The 18724-nt window shown below is 39.1% G+C and overlaps 1 protein-coding gene across 6 annotated transcripts in view; it reads right to left on the reverse strand.

Moving 5' to 3' along the window:
- Positions 1-18724, reverse strand: part of Oxr1 (oxidation resistance 1) — a 330122-nt gene that overhangs the window by 13365 nt on the left and 298033 nt on the right. The window contains exon 1 of one of the 6 annotated variants that reach the window (XM_004642246.2): positions 11636-11819. The exons of 4 other annotated variants lie outside the window; for them this stretch is intronic. In XM_004642246.2, coding sequence (XP_004642303.1) covers positions 11636-11701 — 66 coding nt within the window. In that variant the 5' untranslated portion in view covers positions 11702-11819. Of the gene's footprint in view, positions 1-11635; positions 11820-18724 lie in introns of those variants that run through there. One more of the 6 variants, XM_004642247.2, reaches the window with a different exon arrangement.

Raw genomic sequence — 18724 nt, forward strand, 5'->3', positions numbered from 1 at the left:
CACCCTCCAGGACCTATATCATGACTTAGGCTCTGCAGAACTGAGATCCACCCTCCAGTCTTTTCAGTCTTCAGGTGCATATCTTCCTAAGCATTTCCATAGAATCATAGAATTGTCACATAGGATTAAATTCACTTGTTTCTGCTACACATGGCCGAGCAACGGCAACCGAACAAGTAAAGAAAACTCATAGCTACTGGCCGTCCTACGAATGGGAACATGCTCTCCTAGGAGACACGAGGCGCAGGGCCTCCTTAGTCCACAGTCCTCCTTCCGGATGCTCCAGAGGGTCCCTCTGACTCGACCTCAACAAAGCACAGCCCCTCCTTCCCTTCCTCCACCTGCCTTGCAAACTGAAAAATGTCTCAGTGGCATTTGTGATCATGTCAGCTTGTACACTCTCTTTGCAAAAGATGGGATAAGAAGAAAAACACTCTCCGGCTCATGTTATCCACACTTAACTGTGGTATGCACACACATGTCAGAGGAGGAGGAACTATGAGCCCCAGCCACTGTGACTACCGGCATGCCCAAGTCACACAGGCTTGTGCTTACCGTACACAGCAGTACTCTACTGCGGAAGAGATCGAGATTACAGCACAACTTCACTCCCTTTTACCTATTGTTTTAAACATAACCATTCACTGAACTACAACAAAGGAAATATAAAGAGAACAAAGGTTCATAAATTAGATAACTGAAAAACAGAATTGATAGAGGAACAAAAAATTAAATGCAGAATGAATTTAGAATAAAATATAGTTTTGATTTGAACACATCTTCTCCATTTAACAATTACTTCCTAATAAAATAATTTGCAGATGACTCACAGGTTTTCATGAGAAAACAGACCTAGTCACTGTTCTTTTAGTCAGAAAGAAACCTATAATTAGTTAGAACCACTGAATTATAATACACATACACTGTATTAGGTACCTGGGACAAAAACTGTAAAAAGCGTGTCCCATAAAAATATAATCTTGAGTACTACAAGCCTCTCGGGGGAGAGCAGCACTTATACACTACATAATCACTATACAATACTGAGTTCCTCAGTGTTTTGTTTTTTTGTATCTCTTAGGGAAGGGTCTACAGGGTATTCAGGTTCTTACTACTAGATCGGACTTGTAGTGATCCGCCTGTTTACACCCTCCCAAGAGCTGGGATTACAGGCATGGGCCACCACACCCTATCTTAATTACCATCTCAGAATGCTCTGGGGCCAGGGCTGGAACAGCAGGCCCAGGGATCGAACCCCTGGCTCCTGCACCTGCTTGCAGGGGCTTTAATCTGCTGAGCTACTTGGCCAGCCAGTGTTTTAATTTGAACAAGAATATAGTTTTGAAATAAAAAGGGTTTTTTTTTTTTTTTAAACATTTAATTCTTTTGGATCCATTTGTCTTTTGATAAATGAATATAAATTTATGTACGGAGTTAATGGGGTTTTGGTAAGACATCTTTTCCACTATTTAAAATTTAAAAGGGTATTATGAAGCTGTAAAATTAACATTCAATATGATTTTAAATTACTTTATTTTCACTGACAATTTATTTGTCCACTACTTTTATATTTTACTTCAGCAAGAAACATCTACTTATACCTCATCACTCAAAAAACCAAAGTGAGGGCCAGCCAAATAGCTCAGCAGATTAAAGCACCTGCTTAGGCAGATGCAGCAGCTGGGGTTCGATCGCCAATCCCTGTTGTGTTGTGCAGGCCCTGACCCTGGGGCCTGCTAAAATGGCCACTGAGACTGGGCGTGGTGGCGTGTGCCTGTAATCCCAGCTCTTTGGGAGGCTGAAAAAGGTGGATCACTAGGAGTCCAATCTACATAGTGAGACACTGTACACTCTGAAGACCCTTACTAAAATACAAAAAAAAAAAAAAAAAAAAAAAAAAAAACCAACCACAAACACACACACACACACACACACACACACACACACACACGTAACAAAAACCAAAGTGGAGTGGATCTCTGCTAAAAGTGTAAACGCCAATGGTGGTTCCTCCTCGGCAGCACCAGAGCTGAGGGCCGGTGCCAAGTCAGCCCAGTAAGACCTGGATGTGAAGCTGCAACCCTGATGAGCCAGTGATTCTAAAAGATGATTAATGGAACTAGCACAATCTTCCAGGAATAAATAATTCTATTGGTGGTATGGTTATTAAGAGTAGATGAGGGCCAGCCAAATAGCTCAGCAATTAAAACACCTGCAAGCAGGTGTAGGAGCCAGGGGTTTGATCCCTGGGCCTGCTGTGCCAGCCCCGCTCCTGGGGCAATTGAGATGGCAATTGAGAGTGGGCACGGTGGCGTGGCGCACACCTTTAATCCCAGCTCTGGGGAGGCTGTAAATGGGTGGATCACCGGAAGTCCAATCTAGTAGTGAAACCCTTAACAACCTGTAGACCCTTAAAAAACAAAAACAAAAACAAAAAAAAAAAAACAGTACACGAACATCAGGCCACCTGCTAGGTAATGTAACTTTACAAAGCCCAACAAAAGTAATTGAAAAATGACACTTTAGATGTTGAAAGTATCAGACATAAACTATGTGTGAAATGCTAAAAAAAAATCCAAAAATAAGCACACAAGAAGATTAAAACTTGAAAAGCATATCTAGCAAATGACCAAGTAAAACTTTTATAAATAGTGACTGTCGAGAATATTTGTAAAAAATTAACAAATTAAAAAGCTGGTTCAGCAAACTAATGCACGTGGCTGAAATAACCTACAATAATCACTGAGAACAAGGGGATAAAAAAAATAAGACAGTGGGAGATTTGTGAATAATGAGACATAATCTAGATCTACTCCAATTAAGTCTTAGCAAAACGAAAGCATCTAAGCTAATTCTTGAAAATTTTCCAGAATTAGGCAAGAATCTATAGATTCTAGAAGCACTCTATACCCTATAAAAGAAACATGTAAACAACACACTGAGTGAAACTTCCTAGTATACTACTTAAAGAGATGTCCGTAAAGGCAGCGAGGGAACACGTCTCTGAATCTAAGTGACCAAGTAGCAGTCTTGCCTCCCAGCCGGCACAGACCCTCGTAGAGCAGCACCCTAACCCAGCAAACAAACGTGGGATGGATGAGGGGCAGCCACAAGGCAAGACCATGGAACACACAATTCCCTGTGGCAGAAGTAAAACATCCAACCTAGAATAATTTATTCAAGAAACTATCTTCGAAGATGGGAGAAATGAAAATGTACCAGTCTCCCTCAGTAACCAGGATGAACTGGGGTCTAGCATCCTGTGCAGACACAAAATCCACATGTTCTGCTTCTGAGGATAAAATGGCTAGCAATTGTATAACACCTATGTACACCTTCCCAAACACTTTGTCAGCTCTATATTACTTATACTATTATAATTATCAACTCTTGGTAAAAGGTACTATATAATTTGGAAATAGTGCTTAAAAATTTATTTCATGTATTTATTAAAATATGTTTGTGATACAAGATAGTTACATTTGTATGGGGTAGTTAATTCATGTATACTGTACTCTAGTCAGGTTTTTTGTTTGTTTTTGATGCAGGGTTTCACTAAATAGTACAGGCTGACCTCGAACTCATGCTGCCTGCCTGCCGCAGCCGTCTAAGCTAATTCTTGAAAGTTTTCCAGAATTAGAAAAGAATCTATAGATTCTATAGATTACACTGGGATTACAGATGTGTGTCCACCAGTTTTAGTCCTTGCCTGCCTTGTTCTAGGTCCCTTTTCCAGATACCTTTCTCCACCCTCAAAGCATTTGCTTCCCTGCCTCCTGCGACCTTCCTTTTATTTTGCTATTTATACTTCAGGTCTCTCATGTCATCTCTTATACATGATATTTAACTTTCACTGTCTGATTTACTTCATTAAGCATTATCATCTCATAACTCATTCATTTTCAAAAGTCTCAAATTTATCCTTCTTCATGGCTAACAAGACCCGTATCTATCTTGTTTTCATCCATTCATTGTTGACGGGCACTTAAACTGTTTCCATAATTTAACTTCTATGAGTTGCTCTGCTATAAATAGGAATACACATGCTTTCAACATAATATGTCTTTAAGCCTTTGGGGAAGGTACCAGGAAAGATATACCTGGGGCAAATAAAATGTTCTATTTTGCTTTCTGCGAAATTTCCAAACTGATTGTCCTAGTGGTCACACTAGTGTACATTCCCACCAAGAACGAAGATGTGCTGCTTTATTTCCCACAAGCTTGCCAGCTATTGTTGCCTGCTGGAGTCCTTGATGACAGCCCCTTACCAAAGAACAGGGAATGTCAGTATTGTTTAAGTTGGCATTTTTCTAATGGCCAAAGACAATGAACATGTCATAAATGCACTTATTAGCATGTGCAATATTTCCTTTTAAAAAACATTTATTTATTTCAATTGCCTGCTTTTTGACTGATTCTATGGGGGAGTCTAATTTTTTTGAGCTCTTCATATACTCGAGAAACTGTCCTCTATAGTACATGGCAAAATGGTTTCCCTCATTCTGTTGGTTGTCTTTTCACTCTGCTGGGTGTTTCCTTTTCTCAGGAAATGGTTTTCAATTGCTATAACCCTATTTGTTGAGTCTTAGAATTACTTCCTATGAAACTGCGGTTGAGTTTGGGATGTCTGTGCACATGTCTTCCTGTGTTGTAGCTATTTTATCCTCCATCAGAATCAGTGCTGCTTTTTTCATATGTAGGTTTTTGGTCCATCTTTTTAAATTTTTGTACAGGGTGAAGGATACAAGTCTAGATTCATGCTACAACATGTAGCTATATTCATTTTCCCAGTATTATTTGTTAAAGATGTTATCTTTTCTACAGCATTTATTTTTAGTGCTTTGCAAAAAATCTGATGGCTGAAGAAGTATGGGGTTGTTTCTGGTTTGCCTATTCTATTCTACTGGCATACATGTCTATTTTTGTTTAAGTACCACACAACCTTATTACTGTAGCTTTATAGTATAACTTGAGATCTAGGATTAAAGCGCTTCTTGTTTTGCTTTTTGTTCAGGATTGGTTTGGCTATATATATGGCCATGTTACTGAAAGTGATTCACAGATTTAATATGATTCTTTAAAAAGGTACTAAAAGCAATCTTCACATAACTAGAAAAAAATTCATAAAATTCACATGAAATCAATTTTTTTTCTATGTTCAATACATGGTTGATTGAATCTGCAAATGTGAAATGCAAATATATGGAAGGGGTGACCGCATTTTCAGATAAACAGAAACTAAAAGTGTTAACGTTCTATAATCTTTACAGAAGATATTTTTAGGAATATATATATATATACATTATATTAGATTAGATTTATATATATATATATATATGAAAAAGAAAAATAATCATATAAAAATGGTCTAAAATACAAGAGGGAAAGAAAACAAACACCTATGATGGTCAAGGTTTATGTAAATCCAAGAAAACATTGTGTGAGTGAAACAGCAAAGCATATTTGTGATGTAAGAAAAGAGCAGAATAAACACGCATCACAATGGCATGCAACTGGGAAGAGGGTGATGGGTAGCAGAGGCAGCGAAGAGCCACTTTCCCTGCTGTTCAAGAAGAGATAGAAAGATTCTCATTAACTTAGGACTTTCTAAAGAATAAAATGAAAGGGAATTTCACTAAGAATATAGAAACAAGCGTAATTTAGTTTAAAAATAACTCAAACGTAGAATAATACTACCTTCCTCCTTGGGTCTAGAAGGAGACAAAGCTCTGCACATGAGACGCAGAGCTGGTCACACGGCTCAGTGGTAGAGCGCTGCCCAGCATGCATGGGGTCCTGGTTTAATGCCCAGCACCACCAAAAGCAAAGAAAGAAAGCACTAAAAATGTAAAATAAGTAAAAATTTTGCTTATGATCTATGGCACAACATATCCTTAGGAAAACACATACATTAAAAAGAAGAGTTAGAACAAATGATTTTCTATATTGCAAAGTAGAGAAGGTAAAGAGAATCCCTTATTAAACTATACTCTAAAAATGTACATTGAAAATACTAGGACAAATAGAATAGTTTTTTTAAAAAAGGTATAATTGATATGTTCATAAAGAGTGTGGAATTACATAAGATGTTCATTTAAAAACAGAAGGCAGAAAAAAATGGGAGATCAATTCCTGTAAGGACACAAATCACCAAAAATCACACAAGAAGAAGCAAATCAACTGATTAGGCCTATGTCTACGAAGTAAATTGGATCAATAGTAACTTTCAAACCAAACAACCCTACCAGATGAATTCTGTGGTAAATACCAAACATTAAAGGAAGAAATATTAATTCTCCACAATTTCTTGTAGAAAATAGAAGCAGAGGGAATACTTACTAACTCATTCTGTGAGGCCAGCATGACCCTAATAAAAAAACAAATAAAGACATTACAAGAAAGGAAAACTATATATCATTATCTCTCATGAAAAATACATGCACAAATCCTCAACAAAGTACTAGCAAATCATTTTGGAAGGCCAGCATTACCCTAATTGAAAATAAACAAATACAAACATTACAAGGAGATAAAATGCAGATTATCTGTCATGAAAATACATGCACAAACCTTAAAAAAAAAATCAGCAAATTTAATAAAATAATGTATAAAAAGAATTGTATACACTGACCAAGAAGGACTTATTCCAGAATCAAGCATAGTTCAACATGTAAAAATCAGTTGTAATTTATTACACCAGGAAGCTAAACAATAAAACTCATTTGATAATATGAATAGGTGCAGAAAAAGCACAAATTGAAATCTTATACTCATTTATGATAAACATATTCAGCAACCTGGAAGTAGAGGGGAATTCTCTCAACTTGTTAAAGAACATGTACAAAATAACCCCACTGTTAACATCACAAATAACTGTCAGAAACAAGATTCTTTGCCTCTGAGATGGAGGTAAGGTAAGAATGAGCCCCCCTCCAGCTCCTCCTCAACACTAGTCCCAGACCATGCAGTAAGTCAGGAAAAGAGAAAGTACACAGATGAGAAGGAAGAAATAAAACTGCCTTTGTTAGAAGATGACATGATTGTCAATACAGAAAATCCCCAGAAATCAGCCAAGGCAATACCGGAATAGATTCAAACAGGATATAAGATTAATGTACAGGGCCAGGGAGAAAGCTCTGTAGAATAAACACCTGCCTGACAAGTGCAATGTTCTGAGTTCAATCCCTGGTCCCACACAAAATAATAATAATAATAATAATAATAATAATAATAATATTAATGTACAAATCTGATTAGTTTCCAATAATAACCTGGATTCAGAAATGAAAGCTAGCAATAAAAAATAAAATTTGAAATTAAAAAATAATACCGTTTATATTGGCACCAAATACTGAAATGCATATGTTTTAAGAAAAAATTTTTTAAAACCTTCATGAAGAAAAGTGTAAAACTCTGCTATGGTACCAAAGATTTAAATAATTGTATTCCATGTTTATGGACAGTATGACTCAATATGGTCGGTCAGGCATCAGTTTTTTCTAACTTGATCTATAGATTCAATATAATTTTAAGTGGTTTTGTGGCTACAGGGAAATGGGTTCTAAAGTTCATACTAAAAGTTTACTGTATAGCTATAATGCTCAAGACAGTGTGGTCTTGGCAAAAGAACCAACCACTGGGTAAATTGAACAGAACAGAGTGGCTAGAAATAGATGCACACAAATATACTCAACTGAGTTTTGAGAAATAAGCAAAGACTAGTCAATGAAGAAAGGAGGGTCTTTTCCCCAAAAGGCTGAGTTTCTGGAGCACACAAAATCCTTATGGTTTTCACAAAAATCAAATTCAAAAATAAAAACTGTAACACTCTTTGGCAATAACATATGACCAAAAAAATCTAGCTTATCTTGGGTTTGAATGAAAGCACTGTCATGAAAGAAAAGACGGTGGCTTTTTAATTAATAGCAAAAACCGCTGTGTGAAAGACAGTCAAGAGAATGAAAAGGCAGGCCACAGAGGGAGAACATTTTTGCAACACACACACCTCATGAAACATGTTTATCCAAAATACATGAGTAACTCTTAAAATTCAACAGTGAGAAATCAAATGACCCAGTTAAAAGACCAGTGCAACGACTAACTAAAAAGACTTGTGTGGCATTATCAGTCACGTGGAATTCTATGCTACAAGAGTCTACTACATACCTACTAGAACAGCAGAATCAAAAACACCAAGGACTCTTCCTCAGTGGTTAGCTAATAAAAACACGACTGTCGAAGACAAGTTTCTTATAAAACTAGGTACACTGCCCTCACATGATCCAGTATTGTACCACTAGCTGTTTCCCTAGCAAGATGAACTCTTACATTTACACAAAATCTACAGTTAAGAGTCTGTTATCTATACATGCCCATGCAGAAGCACAACAGAGATATCCTTCGCTAGGTGAACTGGTGTTACTATGGAGTGGAATATTTTGCTGTAAGAAGAAATGAGCTGCTGAGCCAAGACAGGAGGGATGGTAAGGGCACATGACTAAGTGAAAAGATCTAGTCTGCACAGGCCACTTACTGCATACTTCCAACCGTATGACACTATTGAGAAAGCAAAACCATACAAAGACTAAAATATCATGAGAGCAGTTGTTCAGCAAGCTTAGAGCAGCACTGGGAGTTGTTTGGGCAGAAAATTATACAACATGTCCTACAGCTATAGGTACGTACCATTATACATCTATCAAGTCCTACCGAATATGTAACACAAAAATGAACCTTATGCTAACTACAGACGTTAGGTGATAATAATGCATATTAGTTCACAAATCATAACAAATATACTGTAGAAATGCCACATGTGATTAATGGAGAATTGTTAAGAAAGAGGGCTTAGGGAACTCTATGCTCTCCATTTAATTTTTCTGTAAACAGAAAACTGCTTTCAAGAATCAAATCTGTTAACTGTTTTCTAAAAGACAACAAAGGTATGAACACAAAATTTAGGGAGATGATAATCAATCCGGGGGAAGATAAGACAGAAAAGAGGCGGGTGCTACTGCATCAGTGATGTTCTAATTCTTACACTGAGCGGTGGCTTCAAAGATTCTAATTTTGTTATTATGCCTTATATTGCATATATAATAGGTACATTCTTCAACTAGACTCAAATACAAAACACAAGTTCTATACTGAATATATGTAGAGATCTTTTTGTTAAGCTGGAACTGACAACGGAGGAAATGGTTTATTTACAATAAATGACACATAAATACTTAATAAATTTTTTGTGATTATCTACTACAGGTATATTTAAATGATTTCGAAGTTCTACATTTGAGCTAATTCTTGTACATATGAATATAATGGATCGGAAACTTTTGTGATTTCAGAGATGAAAGACCACAAACATCCACAAGAAACACCTCTTTTCATCATGAAGGCCTAATTAATTTATTAATGATAAAGAGATAATAAAACAATGCTATTTAATGCTTGTGATTTTAATCTCAGCCTCAATCCTTATTATAAAGGGGGCTTACAATTGTCAGGCTAACTGCAATTTACTGGGAACTCTGAGAAAGCAGAGTACAAACGAGAATACATACAATGTCTGTGTAGCTGCAAGTAAGCGAACACTTGGAGAGTAAAGCTTGTTTGTTGGGATAAAAAGCCTTAATGTGAAAGAATAATAAAAGATAAGGAAAATTAAGCATGCTTGAATAATATGATCCTCAATGAAGCTAAATGTTGATGATCATGACATAATTCTGTTCAGGGAATATTCTACCTCTTAGTGACTATATTATTAATGCCTTCAAGATTTAAATTCATTTATAAAACAACACTAACCTGTCCCTAGTTAACACAGTGAGTTACTGAAAAGTTTCACACTAAGGTGCAAGTATTTATAAACTTGTCAGGGCTCACCAAAACATCTGGCCATATTACTTCTGGTTTTGTAAGACAGTTTACTGCTGATGTCTACACCCACCCCTACTAACCTATTAAGTGAAAGACACAAAAAATTCTAAAAACTTACCAAATACCAAGTCCAAAAATGTCAAATTTCACTTGTTTTACAACACTGATTATTCTAATAGAACAAACACTTTCTAAAGTTTTAACACAGGCTAGCCTTGTGAGGAAAAGTCTTACATAGGAAATCTCAAGATATGAAAAGCAAAGAACTGCTACTTCTCTTTCAAGTCCATTTCTTGAATCCTTTCCCTGCCCTAGAGCTCTTAAAGCAAACACAACAGATTCCCCAACACAGAGCTTGTCCACCAATATGCACGCGCGTGCACGCACATGCACACACACGCACACACACACACACACACACACACACCATACCATTTGGGAAACCCCTGAGCCCTCCAGATGAAGCAAAACATGCTGAGTAACCATTCCAGCCCCCAGCTTCAAAGTGGAAAGACTACTGTACTTTCAAGGTGACTGTGTAAGTCTCGTGAAATTTATACACTCACACACGTGGCACGCACACACACTCTGAGTGTATGGGGAGAGCTGACGAGCAAGGTGAAGTATCACTGCCCAGACAACGGATAAAAGTCTGCCAAAACCATGTCGCAGTTCTCTAGGACCAAAAGGGCATCAGGGAGCGCGAGGAGCGCAGCATGTGCAACATACTGACCTATACAATTGAAAGTGCCCGCTGAGTAAGTTTATGAAAATTTGTATTCAAACTAAATTAAAAATACATGAATAAGTACACTGCTCTTGGTTTAAAAAAAAACAAAAAACAAAAAACAAAACAACTGTGTTAAGTACTAGTCTGCTAAGCCTAACCACAAATTTTAAAAATGCAATCATTTCAGGTGCCTACAGCCCTATGCGCTGATGTTAATATACGAACAAAATCTAGAAATTGCAACACACCGCAGCGGCAGTCTTTCGTGTTCTGGCCCACACCTGACACCCATGGCCCAGGAAGGACAGTGCTGGAGCCACTTTCCAGTTGCTCCTGCTTCACGATCTCTGTGCGGCCTCCTTTAACGCATCCAAGGGTATAGCAGAAGCACAGGTAATGCTCAGAAGGAACATGTAACCCTGAACTGCCACAGGAAAAGCAACTGGCAATACAATTTAGAACAAATACGTATGCCTGGACAATGAGAGCCACCACTCTTTTAAAATAGCAGGAGTGGTTGCTATTTTTCTTTATAAGAATATTTTTTAAAGTTCTGTATCAGTTAGAAGTGCTGAAAAACTTTTTGAACAACTAACAATTTTTTCTCAGACTGCAGAAAAGCCATTTTTCAGACACTTCAATGAATATGATAGTATTTGGTTGGGTCTAGTCAACAAAGTAAGCATTATTTATTCTGTTCTACTACATTTTTAAGCAAGAAAAATTCTGAATATTTTCCTACAAACTTAAGCTCAAATAAAAGCTTTAAGGCAGCAATGAAGAGTTGGTGTCTCCTTGGTTAGAATAATAAAATAAATATTTTTAACAAAATCACATCCCCCTATTAATGTCCTTTTTTAAAAAAAAAACCATTTACAAGTATCAAAGGTAAAGGTATTTTTGAATGATACATTGTTGCATTCTATAAATATTATGTTTATACTTTCATAAACTGTATAATTTTACATAATGCCACCATAAAAGGACCAATATATACAGAAATGGAAATAACTCATGAGGATTTACCAGAGTGTATTTATGATTAACTGGTTCGTGCCTTCTCCCTTTTTTCCCATACCAGAGGCGAGACATTTCCTTCCCAGAGCAAGTTTAGTTTCATCAAATCACGCAGGAACAGTTTTCAGAAGCATTCTTCTGTCAAAGCTGGATTTCCAGCACCAGAGCCCTACTACAGTGACAAAACAGTTTGCTGGGGACACAGATGTGATTGACAAGAGCGAGGACTAATCACTCAGTAGCAGCCAAGCACAGCCGGTGCTGAGTGGAGACTGTGGACTGGGGAGGGAACACAGAGTTCCCATGCTGAGGTTTGGTTGCACTGCACCAGAATGTAAGGCGAGGGCTCAGAAGTTTAAAGACACAGAGCGCAGATTTCCAAATCCTGTACAAGGACACACAGGCTACCTCACACTCCAAAAGCAGCAAGCACAACTTCCTGATTTCCTCTTAAATTACACCAATTATTTTAATTAACATTTTATTGTTTGCTCATCTAGTCATAAAATTATCTGCAACTAAGAATCCTACAAAATTTTATGCCGAGAACACCCTCAAACAATAAGATGTCCATTCTGAACAGTATTTTCTAGCATCTGCTTTATTTAAAGGTCCTTATATTCAATACGCCTCCATATACTATTCTCCACTAAACAGTGGTGTGTTGAATATAATCAGAGAAGTGAATTTTTAAAAGACTAACCATAAAGCATAGATATACTTGAAGTACATGTGAACTGAGATCGTTCGGGGCTCGCTGCAGAGCTGCTGCAGGGGTGCATCTGAGCACCTCTCCCTCCTGGAGCAGCACCTCACCCCTGCTTGCACACAGACCCTGCGCCCTCTTCACACACCACACTGCTGCCACAGCTTCCTGTCTCCTCTCAGGATGAAGCCCATCGCCTGGGAAAGGACTCTTCTGCATGCCAGCCCCACAGCCCTTGCCAGTCCTGGGCATCAGCTCCACTTAAGCCCCAAAACACAGTGCCAGGGGTCCCATCCTGGCCTGTCCCACTCGTACGCAATAACTACCAAGATGACATAATTTGGGGGGAGCATTTGTAAAACCTGTGATAACTTCTAGCCAGATTTCTGAGATGAAATATTACATATGTTTAACCTGAAGTATAAAATATTAGAGACAAGAGAGAACACCAAGTGCAGCATGGCCTATTCTTTGAGTTGCTATGCACACCCATCCTGGGAAATGTGATCTCTTTTGGCACGCTGGCCCTAGGCAAGAGATCAGTGGAGCTCTTTGTTGTTTAATGTATTGACACAATTTTAATTTAGGTATTACTAAACTTTATGTATTATTATTATTATTAATTTTGTATTTTAGGGAAGAGTCTACAGGGTGTTCAGGGTCTCACTACTAGAGAGGACTCATAGTGATCCACCTGTTCACAGCCTCCCAAGAGCTGGGATTACCAGCACATGCCACCATGCCCAGCCTCAACTGCCCTCGGGTCCGCAAGGCAGGCCCTGGGATCGAATCCCTGGTCCCTGCTCCTGCCTGCAGGCACCTCAATCCGCTGAGCTATTTGGCCGGCCCTTAACTTTAATAACAATAACAGATATGTTTCTATGAAAATAAACACCGGAACACTTATGACCTTGCAGTTTAGAGAGTAAGACACTGACCAAACAATTCAATCTTTGACATGAATCTGAGAAGCTGTGTCAATGCCACTGTTTCAGTTTCTCCAGAAATATGGAGACCACAGCATACCTGCAGCTGTGACAACCATGCTGAAAGAACTAAGTCGGCAAGTCACAAGCACCACGTGACACCAGACAGCTCCATTCAGGACACACTAGGCTGGGTTTCAGGGCCTACAACGCTAAGCTTAGGTTAAATATTTTATATTATACAATTAATATGGAGAATACTACAAGTTAAAATCAAAATTGAAAGACTATATGAATAATTTTTAAAGGTAAGCCAAAAAGCAGACTTGAAAGTGTTCTGAGAAATGGTCTAGATGCATACTTAATAACATTCACATTTGTACTGAATGAGTACTTTGATGGGTTAAGAAAATATGAGTAACTTCAAACACCTAAAGAGGAACAAGTTGTCTTGAAACTGAAAATGTACGGGAAAACTATCTTTAGTCAACATTTTGCCAAGGGTGAGAAGGGAAAAGTACAGAAAGTTTTCCTTATATACCAGTCATTTCATAAATGAGAAACATCAATATGTTACACAACACACTGACATACAACCTTAGTAACGTGCTTTCTCATCAAAAAAGCACAAACCTTGGATGCAAGTTCCTAAATAAATCAATTACAGCTAACCCAATGAAATAAGTTTTTAAGTCAGTTTTAGCAACCACTTTCAGAGCAGTGGTGCTTCAGTGGGTTACTTGAGTATAGGAAACATGGAGCTAAAATCAACTGAGTGATAAAAGTTCCCAAAAGATTTGTTTCTTCCATGTCTTATTCCAAAAGGAGTAAGCAGCCCACCCAAAGGAAGCAGAAGCACTGTTCATGTGGCTTACAAAGCTCACCGTTGTGTGGAAAGGGAGATGGCTCTTGCCTGGCAAGCACAAAGGCCTGAGTTCAATCACCGGTTCTGCCCCCCAAAAAAATGAAAAGAAAGAAAGCTCCTCATTGAGGCTGGCGTGCAGGCTGTGGGCCTGCAGAACATACCTGCACCAGCAGAGACACTGACCTCAAAAGGCTTCAATGCCATGCCTCGTACTCTGCATGTGGAATGACAGTAGTGCAGCATGGGATCACCTGCTACCTGAGGATGGTAAAACTGGCTCAGAGTAACGTTATAGCCCTCTCACTTCACACTATGTCTGTGTCTAGATGTGCCCCCAAAGCCTCACATGGTCATAAGTGGGTTGTTTTCAGAGGTGGCTGGGTCTAGAGTGTGTGATGCTAGGATCAATGCATGATCCAGGGCTAGGCTCAAGGACACAAGGACTCAGGCATGAGCACTACCCGCCCTAGGAGCCTGGATGAGACACAAGGGACACAAAGAGCTGAGGTTGATCTGTGTTGCTGTGCTGTCTCATGCCCATCATTGACTGTGTCTCCTCTGCGATGCCCTCTGCCATGTGCCACCTGCCTTGGAGCTAGCCAATAATGGCCTGAAACTTCTACACACTGTGAGCCAAACAAACCTCCTTTCCCGTATCTCGTGGGTGCTGGGTATTTTCTCCTGGCAATGGGAGAAAAGTAACTAAGATACTTGACAAGGAATGTAACATTCTCCTTTTTATTGTTAGTGCACACTTGCAGCACATACTAATCACAGTCCTCATGGGGAGCCCTCACAGGGAGCTGGTCCACGGATGCCACTCATCTTTATTCTTTTTTCAAGTCCTTCCCGTCCTCGTCCTTTACCTCCCTCCATCTCTCAATCTCCTTCTCATCTGAGAAAGATCTATCTTCTCATTTCCTAGTTTCTATCTTTCATTTTGCTTTTTATATTTCGAGTTTCTTATACAAGAGAAACCACGTAATAGTGAAGCATATCTGATTTATTTCAATAACATCATAATTTCAACATGCACTCACTTTCCTATAAATAGTTCAAATTTATCCTGTTATGGTACAGTAGTGCATTTTTTTTTTTTTTTTTAAAGTATTTGCTTGTTATAAGGACTCACTGCACAGTTCAGAATCATAGTGATCCTCCTGTTTTCAGTCACATCCGGAACTGGGATTACAGGCGTGCGCCACTACGCATGGACGCTGTGGCCAGCTCAGCCTGCCCTGGGTGGGGCTGGAACGGCATGTGAAGCCAGGGATGCAACCTCGGTCCCTGTGCTTGCCTAAGCTTGCCTAAGCAGGTGCTTTAATCCACTGAGGTATCTCATTGGTCCCTAGGGTAGTACACTGTTGTACATAAATGCATTTTCTTTATCCATTCATCTGTTGATGGACATACAGACAGCTTCCAAGATTTATTTATTAAGCATTGTGCTGCTATAAACAATGTCAAGGTTTACATGAATCTTAAAACAGACTTTGCAGATAACTCAGGCTTATTATGTTTTCTGTTTTAGGGTATATCATAGAATTTTAGGGACTTTAATGGGTATTTGATGGACAAAATTGAAGACAAAACTAAATGTCACTGGCTTATAGTAAAACATATTTCTTTTTTTTTTCCCTATCTGCATCTGTCTGAGTATACAAATTCTTTCTAAGAAAGCTAGGCCTAACGTTAACTGCATCTACATGGCTGCAACTGATGCAAAAATACATTATTTTTTATTTTACTTTTATTTATTTTTTAAATCAAAGCACAAACCAGGTATGGTGGCAGCTAGCAAACCTAGTACTCTGGGAAGCTGAGACAAGAAAATCCAAACTTCAAGCTCAGCCTGGACAGCTCAGTGAGATCTTGTCTCAAAGTAAAAACAAAAGCAGTTTGGGGCATAGCTCAGTATAAAGAAAGGTTCTGGGTTCAAACGTCAGCAATACAAAATTAAAAAAAAAAAAAATCAAGACATGGTAGTTGATACCTATAATCTTGGCATTTAGGAGACTGAGGCAGGATCATGGGAGTTTGAGGACAGTGTAAACTGCATTTCTAGGTCAAAGCCAACTAGAGATAAATAGAAAGACCTGTCATAAAAAAAAAAAAAAAGGAAAGGAAAGGAAAAAACACAACAGAAGAAAAATGAATCAAGGCACAGAGTGATGGAAGAGACCTTTCTCTACAGAGAAACAAGTCTGTTTCTGCAAGCACCCAGACAAAAGGAATACAAACATCTTATACATGTAACTTGCATGACCCAATAGTCTAAAGGACCTCCCTCAGCTCAGTGGGTGGCATTTACCGTTGATGGCCAGGCTGGAAAGTACCCAGGTTGCACAGCACAACCAGCAGGAAGTCTTCCAGATACAGGATGTGACTTAACAGATCTGACTGTGACCCAAGCAACAGGGTATCTGCAAGCTCTCTCAGGTGATTCCAAGCCCCTGCCAAGGCTATGGACTTGGTATGGCTTACAAATTAGAGGTACCACTAGAACTTGTTACTTTAAGAACTTTAGTCAAAAATAAGCTTGGAGATGTTACCTATACAATAAGACGGAGACCTATTTTTTAAACTCTTTACCTAGATCTAATGGTTAGTTTACAGGAAATACATGTTAACAGACATCACAGGGGTGCACTCAGCACAATCCAAACAACAGGCAGTCTTATTTCTTAAAAATTAACATTAAATAAAGAAAAATGAAAAAGTAGAAGGGGAACTCACATTCAGAGTCTTAAGATGCACTTTAACCCCAACATTTGGTACACAGATCCTGACAAAGAATATAAACAGTCAAAGTTGATGTGTAGTACATGTTTAAAATTTTTTAAGACTTTTGAGAAAAGGTGAACTGAAGAGGGACAGAATCAAAATATACTACGAAGGCTGAGTAACTGGTATATGTGATTTTCATCACATTTTATATTTATTTACAGAACAAAGCATTATCATACAGAAACAGGGCGGCAGGAGGCACCCTACCTTCCTTCCCTTTAAGATCTGCGTGACTGCACTGAAGGGACAGACAGACAAGACAGTGAGCCGAAGCCCACAGAAAGCAGTGACCTCCATACCTATGATCTGCGTATAGGCAGAATAGGAGGACAGATTCCAGAATGAGCAATCCCGTCACCATGACAAGGGGATGTTACTAAGACCCCAACAGCAGCACAACTGACTGTGCGTGCAGCACCAAAAGCACACGTTTCATTCATTCTGGAGAAAGGCCTCTTGAATCCTCTTTTCTTTTTTATATTTTAGGGAAGGGTCTACAGAGTGTTCAGGGCCTCACTACTAGATCGGACTCATAGTGGTCTGCCTGCTTACAGTCTCCCAAGAGCTGGGATTACAGGCATGTGCCACCATGCCCAGTCTCAACCAACCTCTCAGTGTGTCCTGGGAGCAGGGCCAGCATTGCAGGCCAGGGATGGAACCCCAGGCCCCTGCACCTGCTTTCAGGCACTTTAATCCTCTTGAATCATTCTGTGCTTTGATTGTCTGAAGACCTCCTTCCTCACCAACAGCACCAGGCTTGTGCAATGGTCCAGCATGGCTCCTCACCCACACACCACAGACTCATACATGATTTGCTCAAGAGACACTGCTGGGACAGGAGAGCAGAATGACCTTCCACAACATCTGGTGTTTCCTGGAACTTTCCCCACTGCTTGGGAACTACTCCAAAGAAGCCTCACAGGCTCGTACTCCTCCCCACCTAAAACCTGCCTACACATACTTGGTGAACACAGGTTTCCAACAGTTCACCTCCTCATAGAAATTTACTATACAAACTCTAACAATGTTCTTTCTTCATGCTGTTCTCATATTTCTAATTCTTAAGTTCCTACTTTTTCTAATTATATTCAACACCATAATAAGGACAGGTTTTATTTTGTGTATGTAGGAATTAAATTTCTTTTAAGATTATAGAACTTTTTGCTATCCTGAGTACATATTTTAGCAATCTGGGTGCCCCCTGGACTTCATAAATGCTATGACACAGCTAAGGGGAACCACAAGGATAATGCAGGACCTGCAAAGAATCCATAAGCAGTTGAAGTACTGGGGGAAAAATGCAGGAGGAAGTTAAAATGAAGATAAATATTTTCACATTACCACAGGATATAGAAAAGTTCTGCTACTGTTAATGTTCACTAGCAGGAGAACAAAGGAAACAAACTTAGAACAAAGAACAGGGGCTTCTGTGTTAGCTCCACTGTTTAAAGTGCCTGCCTGGGCAAACTCAGTCAGGCGCAGGGCACTTCAGTTCGATCCCCAGCACCACATGCCACACCACAACCGCTCTTTAGGCAGCCTGGGCCAGTCAAAAAAATAAAAAATAATCCTTCTCTGGTTTTGGGGGGCTTGCAGGTTAGCTCAGTTGTCTAATGTGCCTGCTTGAGCAGACTCAGGTCAAGGGGACTGTGGTTCGATCCCAGCACCACAAGACACAACAGACAACAGACTCACTCTCAAGGCAGCCTGAGCTAGCAAAAAAAAAAAAAAAAAAAAAAAAAAGAATCTTTAGTGCTGGCCAACTAGCTCAGTGGATTAAAGCGCCTGCTTAGGCAGACACAGTGGCAGGACTT

Source organism: Octodon degus, unplaced genomic scaffold (assembly GCF_000260255.1).
Source record: "Octodon degus isolate 3935 unplaced genomic scaffold, OctDeg1.0 scaffold00148, whole genome shotgun sequence".
Lineage (NCBI taxonomy): Eukaryota > Metazoa > Chordata > Mammalia > Rodentia > Octodontidae > Octodon > Octodon degus.